General features: G+C 46.7%; 1 protein-coding gene across 3 annotated transcripts in view; it reads left to right on the top strand.

Moving 5' to 3' along the window:
- The first annotated feature begins 463 nt into the window (after positions 1-463).
- NUP93 (nucleoporin 93) overlaps positions 464-11561 on the top strand; it is a 65317-nt gene continuing 54219 nt past the window's right edge. The window contains exons 1-2 of one of the 3 annotated variants that reach the window (XM_063945410.1): positions 464-570; positions 10413-10604. In XM_063945410.1, the coding sequence (XP_063801480.1) occupies positions 10426-10604 (179 nt within the window). In that variant the 5' untranslated portion in view covers positions 464-570; positions 10413-10425. Of the gene's footprint in view, positions 571-610; positions 781-2016; positions 2039-10412; positions 10605-11561 lie in introns of those variants that run through there. The other 2 variants (XM_063945411.1, XM_063945412.1) reach the window with 2 other exon arrangements.

The raw sequence follows: 11561 nt of genomic DNA, 5'->3' as shown, positions 1-11561 counted from the left end.
GCTATTCCCCATGGTCCTTACGGAGTTCCCAGCATCCACTAGGACGTCAGAGAAATAAAGGGTATATTAATTTTGTCAAATTAGCTATTAGAAAAATTATAAACAAGGCTTGTTAGTTTGTCTGTGTAATAACGGCAATATATTTACTATGTGGTCAGGTGTGTAAACCTGTATACCCCGGGGCACTCCCATCACGTAGTGCAGGAATCGGTGTTGTACCCGCACACAGTAAGGAGACCCCGAGCCCGTACATTGCACAGGGAGGACTCGGAAACATGTGCTGTAAGGGCGGAAATTCTCTCCTGCCCTCTCGCTTCCAGGTCCTGATCACGAAGGGAGCATAGACACAACCGTGAGGTACTCAGCAGTCAGGACACCGAGCCTGAATAATATCTGGCGCCGCTGTGCGGTACCTACGTTCATAATCATAATACCACGATATGTGTCCGCTGTCATACTGTCAATAAAGTTATTTTGTGGCCGCACAGCACTCTGGGTGAAGTACGGGCCAATCAGAGTGAAGTGTCCGGAGAGCGCGAGGAGGATACCGGCGACAGAGGTGGCGGTTAGGTACGGGATTTACCGGGGGAGGGTCCACGTGGTGCACTACATATCCCAGCCTTCGGCAGGTGGACGTGTGGGGGGCGCGGAGAGGATATGTTATTATTGCGGCAGCGTTTTCCTGCATGAGCTGCATGTGTGCCTGGCACTGTGTCATGTATGATGTGACACTGCTAAATCCATGGTGCATCTCCCAGGGTAGAGCTGCTCGTCTTAGAGGTCTGATCATAGAGCTTCCTGTGCTACAGTTCCCTGAGGAAATTCTATTAAGTCTTGTTCTTGCATAAATACAAGTACACCCTGGCTACTGTTTATCCTCTAGCGCACAGGTTCTCAAACTCGGTCCTCAGGACCCCACACAGTGCATGTTTTGCAGGTCTCACAGAATCACAAGTGAAATAATTAGCTCCACCTGTGTACCTTTTAAAATGTGTCAGTGAGTAATTAATTCACCTGTGCAATACACAAAATGGAAAGCTGCTCAATCAGATTGTAATGTCACTCAGGTGCTAAAAGGGAGGGGTAATTCTGTGTAGGAAAAAACTGTGTTCCCTAATGCACACCGAGTGAAAAATATTACTACATAATAGTCAGATAATACGGAGATCTTGGTTGCGTATATCTGCAGATATAGGGTTAAGCCCCCAGGCCGATCGACAAGGCTTCTCCGTCACTGGTGGTCCCTAATACTAGGTATGGGTCCGGGGTGCAGGAACCCACGATGTCGGCACAGGTCGGCCACCCCAGGTCAGCACACAGGTGAAAATTAATAGGGGTTAATAAGAAGCACAGAAGTGCTATGTAAGTGCTGTGATTAAAATAATATATACAAAGTGATAGGGAAAATCATAAGTGTTAATAAAGTGTTAGGGTGTGCCGACCTGAAGCAGCCCAGCCATACCGACACAGGGGCCACCGCACCCCACACCCACCCCATGAATAATTACAAATATGTCGGTTAAATTCCCAGTGTAAGGCCACATGGTAATGGCTCCTACAGCATCTGAGAGCCAGCTTACCTGGGGATACCCCTGGCTTCCCCTATGGCACTCGGGAGTCAGCAATCCCTCCTTACATAGCACTTCTGTGCTTCTTATTAACCCCTATTAATTTTCAGCTGTGTGCTGACCTGGGGTGGCCGACCTGTGCCGACATCGTGGGTTCCTGCACCCCGGACCCATACCTAGTATTAGGGACCCCCAGTGACGGAGAAGCCTTGTCGATCGGCCTGGGGGCTTAACCCTATATCTGCAGATATACGCAACCAAGATCTCCGTATTATCTGACTATTATGTAGTAATATTTTTCTCTCGGTGTGCATTAGGGAACACAGTTTTTTCCTACACAGAATTACCCCTCCCTTTTAGCACCTGAGTGACATTACAATCTGATTGAGCAGCTTTCCATTTTGTGTATTGTATTTAGAGAGGGATTGCTGACTCCCGAGTGCCATAGGGGAAGCCAGGGGTATCCCCAGGTAAGCTGGCTCTCAGATGCTGTAGGAGCCATTACCATGTGGCCTTACACTGGGAATTTAACCCAGACATATTTGTAATTATTCATGGGATAATTCACCTGTGCACCTGCTGGGTTACCTGCAAAACATGCACTGTGTGGGGTCCCGAGGACCGAGTTTGAGAACCACTGCTCTAGCGCCTGCAGACTGCTCTCCGGCAAGTAGAGGTGTTTCCTATAGCAACCAATCATATTCTATAGAATTCAATAGAGAAATGACTGCTAGAATCTGAATGGTTGCTATGGGCAATGTCACCTCTTTCCAGTTTCCATTTGTTCCCAGTGTATGATTGGTGGCAGGATATTCTATCCACTTATTCTGAGACCATTGCTGGACAGCAGGAGCTGAAAATTGAGTACAGTGTTCTGTTTATGAGTCCATAGTAAAATGCAGCATAGAAAAAGTGTGCACACAGCTGACTCTTCATAGATGTATCACTGGTAATATATTCTCATCCTTGTTAATGTGGGAGATCACTAATCACCATCAAAGATAGAGGCTAAATGGTTGGGTTAGTGCAAGGAATGGGCTGGATGAACAATCCCAGGACTGTACAATATGGCGGAATGGGACTATTATGTTGGTCGCAGGCTGGGTGTAAAATGGGCGTCCTTTATACTTAAGATAAATGCTTGAAAAGTGGCTTCTCATCTATGAGCCGTACGTATACATCTTGAGATAGATATAGGTCCGTATTGGCATATGTGTGGTTTAAGCCTGCCGTTCAACATATACAGTTAAGCAAATTTTTGTAGTTTGCTATGTATGTCATTTATGCATTCACCATCGGACATCAATAAAAGTTCAAAACTTCTCTTACACAGCAGAAGAAGAGTGGTGAGTACTAAGCCGGCGTCCTGGTTAGTGGGTTGCCGGCGGGAATGGCGGCACAAGGGTATGGAGACACGGCTTCTCACCGGGGCGGATTGCGTCTCCAAACTCAGTACACAGCTGCGTCTCAGTACACTGTACACAGTACCCACACTGGCAAACAAAGCCTTAAAACGGATCTGGCTCCATTTTAAGCACAAAATTACCTCAACAAGTATAAAAAAAGCAGGAAGACTGCGCACCATTGAAGGGGCAGGGCTTAACTATGAGAGGATCCAGCAGCTCACCAGCACCATTTTCCCTCTGAAGTGGACACAGACTGACAGGGATGCGCAGCTCCTTCGGTTGGACTCCATATTACCTCAGCGGTACCAGGGGTCATAGCAGGGAGGGGAGTGATTATAAATGGACTAAGTCCCCAATCTGGATACTTAGTCTGCGACCCCGGCTGAGCTTGGCATTAGCAATGGAAGGGCTCTTTGTAGGTTAATTGTGCTTTTAACCTTTCCTGTGTGTGTGTGCGCTGTCACATTTACAATATGTCAGGTAAAGAGTGTTTCTCTGACGTCCTAGTGGATGCTGGGACTCCGTAAGGACCATGGGGAATAGCGGCTCCGCAGGAGACAGGGCACAAGAATAAAAGCTTTAGGATCAGGTGGTGTGCACTGGCTCCTCCCCCTATGACCCTCCTCCAAGCCTCAGTTAGATTTTTGTGCCCGAACGAGAAGGGTGCAGGCTAGGTGGCTCTCCTGAGCTGCTTAGAATAAAAGTTTATTTTAGGTTTTTTATTTTCAGTGAGTCCTGCTGGCAACAGGCTCACTGCATCGTGGGACTAAGGGGAGAAGAAGCGAACTCACCTGCGTGCAGAGTGGATTGGGCTTCTTAGGCTACTGGACATTAGCTCCAGAGGGACGATCACAGGTTCAGCCTGGATGGGTCCCGGAGCCGCGCCGCCGGCCCCCTTACAGAGCCAGAAGAGCGAAGAGGTCCGGTGAAATCGGCGGCAGAAGACGGTCCTGTCTTCAACTAAGGTAGCGCACAGCACCGCAGCTGTGCGCCATTGCTCTCAGCACACTTCACACTCCGGTCACTGAGGGTGCAGGGCGCTGGGGGGGGAGCGCCCTGAGACGCAATATAACAGATATACCTTAGGTTGGCAAAAAGAAATACATCACATATAGCTCCTGGGCTATATGGATTTATTTAACCCCTGCCATTTTTCCAGAAAAGAGCGGGAGATAAGGACGTCGTGAAGGGGCGGAGCCTATCTCCTCAGCACACAAGCGCCATTTTCCCTCACAGCTTCGCTGGAAGGACGGCTCCCTGACTCTCCCCTGCAGACCTGCTACAGAATCAGGGTAAAAAAGAGAAGGGGGGGCACTATTGGCAGCTAATAATAAAAACAGCAGCTATAAAAGGGAGTAACACTTATATAAGGTTATCCCTGTATATATATATATATATATAGCGCTTGGTGTGTGCTGGCAAACTCTCCCTCTGTCTCTCCAAAGGGCTGGTGGGGTCCTGTCCTCTATCAGAGCATTCCCGGTGTGTGTGCTGTGTGTCGGTACGTGTGTGTCGACATGTATGAGGAGGAAAATGATGTGGAGGCGGAGCAATTGCCTGGGTTAGTGATGTCACCCCCTAGGGAGTCGACACCTGACTGGATGATCGTATTTAAAGAATTACGTGACAATGTCAGCACTTTGCAAAAAACTGTTGACGACATGAGACAGCCGGCAAATCAATTAGTGCCTGTCCAGGCGTCTCAGACACCGTCAGGGGCCCTAAAACGCCCGTTACCTCAGTGGGTCGACACAGACCTAGACACAGATACTGAGTCTAGTGTCGACGGTGAGGAGACAAACGTAATGTCCAGTAGGGCCACACGTTACATGATCACGGCAATGAAGGAGGCATTGAACATTTCTGACACTACAAGTACCACAAAGAAGGGTATTATGTGGGGTGTGAAAAAACTACCAATAGTTTTTCCTGAGTCAGATGAATTAAATGAGGTGTGTGAAAAAGCGTGGGTTTCCCCCGACAAAAAACTGCTAATTTCTAATAAATTATTGGCACTATATCCTTTCCCGCCAGAGGTTAGGGCGCGTTGGGAAACACCCCCTAGGGTAGATAAAGCGCTCACACGTTTATCTAAACAAGTAGCGTTACCGTCTCCTGATACGGCCACCCTCAAAGAACCAGCTGATAGAAGGCTGGAAAATATCCTAAAAAGTATATACACACATACTGGTGTTATACTGCGACCAGCAATCGCTTCAGCCTGGATGTGCAGTGCTGGAGTCGCGTGGTCGGATTCCCTGACTGAAAATATTGATACCCTGGACAGGGACAATATATTGTTAACTATAGAGCATTTGAAGGATGCATTCCTATATATGCGTGATGCACAGAGGGATATTTGCACCCTGGCATCAAGAGTAAGTGCTATGTCCATTTCTGCCAGAAGAGCATTATGGACGCGACAGTGGTCAGGGGATGCGGATTCCAAACGACATATGGAAGTATTGCCGTATAAAGGGGAGGAGTTATTTGGGGCTGGTCTATCGGACCTGGTGGCCACGGCAACGGCTGGAAAGTCCACCTTTTTACCCCAGGTCACCTCACATCAGCAGAAAAAGACACCGTCTTTTCAAACTCAATCCTTTCGTTCCCATAAGTACAAGCGAGCAAAAGACCACTCATTTCTGCCCCGGGGCAGAGGAAGAGGAAAAAGACTGCACCATGCAGCCGCTTCCCAGGAGCAGAAGCCCTCCCCTGCTTCTGCCAAGTCTTCAGCATGACGCTGGGGCTTTACAAGCAGACTCAGAGACGGTGGGGGCCCGTCTCAAGAATTTCAACGCGCAGTGGGCTCACTCGCAAGTGGACCCCTGGATTCTACAGGTAGTATCGCAGGGGTACAAACTGGAATTCGAGGCGTTTCCCCCTCGCCGGTTCCTGAAGTCTGCTCTACCAAAGTCTCCCTCCGACAGGGAGGCAGTTTTGGAAGCCATTCACAAGCTGTATTCCCAGCAGGTGATAATCAAGGTACCCCTCCTACAACAAGGAAAGGGGTATTATTCCACGCTGTTTGTGGTACCGAAGCCGGACGGCTCGGTGAGACCAATTTTAAATCTGAAATCCTTGAACACTTACATAAAAAGGTTCAAATTCAAGATGGAGTCACTCAGAGCAGTGATAGCGAACCTGGAAGAAGGGGACTATATGGTGTCTCTAGACATCAAAGATGCTTATCTCCACGTCCCAATCTACCCTTCTCACCAAGGGTACCTCAGGTTTGTAGTACAAAACTGTCATTATCAGTTTCAGACGCTGCCGTTTGGGTTGTCCACGGCACCTCGGGTCTTTACCAAGGTAATGGCCGAAATTATGATTCTTCTTCGAAGAAAAGGCATCTTAATTATCCCTTACTTGGACGATCTCCTGATAAGGGCAAGGTCCAGGGAACAGTTAGAAGTCGGAGTAGCACTATCTCAGGTAGTGTTACGTCAGCACGGGTGGATCCTAAACAATCCAAAATCGCAGCTGATTCCAACGACACGTCTACTGTTCCTTGGAATGATTCTGGACACAGTCCAGAAGAAGGTGTTTCTCCCGGAGGAGAAGGCCAGGGAGTTATCCGAGCTAGTCAGGAACCTCCTAAAACCAGGACAGGTGTCAGTGCATCAGTGCACGAGGGTCCTGGGAAAAATGGTGGCTTCTTACAAAGCGATTCCATTCGGAAGATTCCATGCAAGAACGTTTCAGTGGGATCTACTGGACAAATGGTCCGGATCGCATCTTCAGATGCATCAGCGGATAACCCTGTCGCCAAGGACAAGGGTGTCTCTTCTGTGGTGGCTGCAGAGTACTCATCTACTAGAGGGCCGCAGATTTGGCATTCAGGATTGGATCCTGGTGACCACGGATGCCAGCCTGAGAGGCTGGGGAGCAGTCACACAGGGAAGAAATTTCCAGGGCTTGTGGTCAAGCATGGAAACATCTCTTCATATAAACATTCTGGAACTAAGGGCCATTTACAATGCCCTAAGTCAAGCGAAACCCCTGCTTCAGGGTCAGGCGGTATTGATCCAATCGGACAACATCACGTCAGTCGCCCACGTAAACAGACAGGGCGGCACGAGAAGCAGGAGGGCAATGGCAGAAGCTGCAAGGATTCTTCGCTGGGCGGAAAATCATGTGATAGCACTGTCAGCAGTGTTCATTCCGGGAGTGGACAACTGGGAAGCAGACTTCCTCAGCAGACACGACCTTCACCCGGGAGAGTGGGGACTTCACCCAGAAGTCTTCCACCTGATTGTAAACCGTTGGGAAAAACCAAAGGTGGACATGATGGCGTCCCGTCTAAACAAAAAACTAGACAGGTATTGCGCCAGGTCAAGGGACCCTCAGGCAATAGCGGTGGACGCTCTGGTAACACCGTGGGTGTACCAGTCAGTGTATGTGTTCCCTCCTCTGCCTCTCATACCAAAAGTACTGAGAATCATAAGAAGGAGAGGAGTAAGAACTATACTCGTGGTTCCGGATTGGCCAAGAAGGACTTGGTACCCGGAACTTCAAGAGATGCTCACGGAAGACCCGTGGCCTCTACCTCTAAGAAAGGACCTGCTCCAGCAGGGGCCTTGTCTGTTCCAAGACTTACCGCGGCTGCGTTTGACGGCATGGCGGTTGAACGCCGGATCCTGAAGGAAAAAGGCATTCCAGATGAAGTCATCCCTACCCTGATCAAAGCCAGGAAGGATGTAACCGCAAAACATTATCACCGCATTTGGCGAAAATATGTTGCGTGGTGTGAGGCCAAGAAGGCCCCTACAGAGGAATTTCAACTGGGTCGTTTCCTCCATTTCCTGCAAACAGGACTATCTATGGGCCTAAAATTAGGGTCCATTAAGGTTCAAATTTCGGCCCTGTCGATTTTCTTCCAGAAAGAACTGGCTTCAGTGCCTGAAGTTCAGACATTTGTAAAAGGGGTACTGCATATACAGTCTCATTTTGTGCCTCCAGTGGCACCTTGGGATCTCAATGTTGTTTTGAGTTTCCTAAAGTCACATTGGTTTGAACCACTCACCACTGTGGACTTAAAATATCTCACATGGAAGGTGTCGATGCTGTTAGCCCTGGCTTCAGCCAGGCGTGTGTCAGAATTGGCGGCTTTATCCTATAAAAGCCCTTACTTAATTTTTCATTCTGACAGGGCAGAATTGAGGACTCGTCCTCAATTTCTCCCTAAGGTGGTTTCTGCATTTCACATGAACCAACCTATTGTGGTACCTGCGGCTACTAGGGACTTGGAGGACTCCAAGTTGCTTGACGTAGTCAGGGCCCTGAAAATATATGTTTCCAGGACGGCTGGAGTCAGAAAATCTGACTCGCTGTTTATCCTGTATGCACCCAACAAGCTGGGTGCTCCTGCTTCTAAGCAGACGATTGCTCGTTGGATTTGTAGTACAATTCAACTTGCACATTCTGTGGCAGGCCTGCCACAGCCAAAATTTGTAAAAGCCCATTCCACAAGAAAAGTGGGCTCATCTTGGGCGGCTGACCGAGGGGTCTCGGCTTTACAACTTTGCCGAGCAGCTACTTGGTCAGGGGCAAACACGTTTGCTAAATTCTACAAATTTGATACCCTGGCTGAGGAGGACCTGGAGTTCTCTCATTCGGTGCTGCAGAGTCATCCGCACTCTCCCGCCCGTTTGGGAGCTTTGGTATAATCCCCATGGTCCTTACGGAGTCCCAGCATCCACTAGGACGTCAGAGAAAATAAGATTTTACTCACCGATAAATCTATTTCTCGTAGTCCGTAGTGGATGCTGGGCGCCCATCCCAAGTGCGGATTGTCTGCAATACTTGTATATAGTTATTGTTACAAAAATTCGGGTTATTATTGTTGTGAGCCATCTTTTCAGAGGCTCCTTTCGTTTATCATACTGTTAACTGGGTTCAGATCACGAGTTGTACGGTGTGATTGGTGTGGCTGGTATGAGTCTTACCCGGGATTCAATATCCTTCCTTATTATGTACGCTCGTCCGGGCACAGTATCCTAACTGAGGCTTGGAGGAGGGTCATAGGGGGAGGAGCCAGTGCACACCACCTGATCCTAAAGCTTTTATTCTTGTGCCCTGTCTCCTGCGGAGCCGCTATTCCCCATGGTCCTTACGGAGTCCCAGCATCCACTACGGACTACGAGAAATAGATTTATCGGTGAGTAAAATCTTATTGTTTCATGCACGGCAGAGTGTTTATCTTCCCCAGGGAGCTCACTACTATATACTCTGTGTAGTGCAACTTCTCAGGCTAGCGGGGCTGAACCAGCGTGGCTGGATTCCATTAAAGGAATGATTTCCAATATATCTAATAAATTGTCCCGCCATGCAAAAGAGACACAATACTTAAGACATTCTGTGGATGAGATTATGAATAAAGACTCAGTCCCCAAACAAGCATCTCAGTCCTCTGCCATTTGTCCACAAAAGGCGAACTCTAGCCCATATCCTGCAGTCTGACTCTGACGCTGAGGGGTCAGACATGGAAGAGTGGGACGTGGATTCACAGGGAATAGAGGCTCTTACAGAAGCTATCGGAGATGTTCTGCAAATTCCTGATAAGGTGACAGAGGAGTGTGAGGAATCTTATTTTAATGTAAAAAAGAAATCCTCAGTCTCTTTTCCTGTGTCAAAGGAATTGAGGGGCAGATGTATTAAGCCTGGAGAAGGCATAACGAAGTGATAAGTGCAAGGTGATAACACACCAGCCAATCAGCTCCAAAATGTAAATTAACAGATAAAAGGGGATTGGCTGGTGCATTATCACCGCTTTATCACTTCTTTATGCCTTCTCCAGGCTTAATACATCTGCCCCTGAATACCCTGTTTGAAGAACCGTGGGTTAATCCTGATAAGAAGAGAGGGCCAAAATCGCACATAGTCAGTATCGCAAGCACAGTCATTATGTGCTTGTGATGCCGACCTAGCCTCTGTCACATAGTGAGAATCGGGCTTAGCCCGAATCTCACCGTGTGTATGCACCTTAAGAAGACTAATGAAGTTGGACAGCAGTGCTTTATCATATGTCTATACAGTAGCCAGTTCTGGCATTTGTTCCTCTCACCTCTCTCCCACTGGTTATTGGTGGGGGGTATTTAGCATTGATTGGAGTCTTCCTTAATATTACAGCCTGTACTGTGTTTTGTTTTTGCTTTTTTGTTTAACGACATACCAACAGCAAGCGTTTATTGTATTATGAGAACACATTCCCAGTTCTAAAGAATCCTGAAGAATATTGACCTTTTATAAATAAATATTCCAGGTAATAATGAAAATAGAGCCAAATGTGCCCTCCTCCATAACTAGTGATCACTCTTTATTGTCATTAAACTTGAATGCTACCATTACTGGGTTTCGCTCTGACAGTTCTTGGTTTGGTGTATATTCATAAATTCTAGATATGCTGATTTGTTACTATTTTCCCATTTAATGACAGCTGTCCCCTCACAATGGACGGCGAGGGCTTTGGAGAGCTGCTGCAACAAGCAGAACAGTTAGCTGCAGAGACTGAGGGAGTGACAGAACTGCCTCATGTGGAACGGAATCTTCAGGAGATCCAGCAGGCGGCAGAGAGGCTCCGCTCCCGGACTATGACACGTACCTCTCAGGAGTCCGCAAATGTTAAAGCGTAAGGATTGGCCTCCACAATGTGTATTGGAGCCAGCTAATTTGCATTTATTTGGGTAAAATATGACATGCAGTTTGATTTTGAACAGATTTTTGATTTGTAATTTTGGGGGAATGTGTGGATTTGCCTAACTTTTTAGGATTTCTTTAGCTACTACTTGTATTGCGATATTCTCATTGTTTTTGTTGGGCGACACTTAAAGGTAGAGGTGGGGTATAGGTCATGTGTCCTGGAGGTTAAATAAAAAGGTTAAAAAAAAGTTGAATCCCGCCTCCCAGGCAAGAAACTAACAAGTGAAAAGGAGAGAAAAGACAAAAAACCCTTTTTTGGGAGCACTCGTTTGTGATAATTTGTATAGATGAAATAAATGATGAGTATAATAAAACTTAACCTTTAATTGTTTCTTGAATAAAAAGAGAGATTAATGTGGAATGATTATGAGACTCGTGTCTAATGTTTACGAAGAAACTTGTTTTACCTTTTTAGCAAATGAGGTACAAGTTATTGAGAGAAGGTGAAAATATCAGAAGCAATATGTTAGATGAATATCCATGTGTTCTGATGAAGTAAAATGTATCCATCATCCTTCATCAGAACACATGGATATTCATCTAACATATTGCTTCTGATATTTTCACCTTCTCTCAATAACTTGTACCTCATTTGCTAAAAAGGTAAAACAAGTTTCTTCGTAAACATTAGACACGAGTCTCATAATCATTCCACATTAATCTCTCTTTTTATTCAAGAAACAATTAAAGGTTAAGTTTTATTATACTCATCATTTATTTCATCTATACAAATTATCACAAACGAGTGCTCCCAAAAAAGGGTTTTTTGTCTTTTCTCTCCTTTTCAATTGTAGTTCAGCCTACAAAATTCCTGGGAGCACCGCCAATCATGAGCAGTTTTAAAACTTTTTTGCTAAACTGCACATACATTGGTTTCTTTATATTT

This window comes from Pseudophryne corroboree, chromosome 11 (assembly GCF_028390025.1).
Source record: "Pseudophryne corroboree isolate aPseCor3 chromosome 11, aPseCor3.hap2, whole genome shotgun sequence".
Classification (NCBI taxonomy): Eukaryota; Metazoa; Chordata; class Amphibia; order Anura; family Myobatrachidae; genus Pseudophryne; species Pseudophryne corroboree.
The sequence above is the reverse complement of the archived record's forward strand: the minus strand, read 5'-3'. Positions and strand labels throughout refer to the sequence as shown.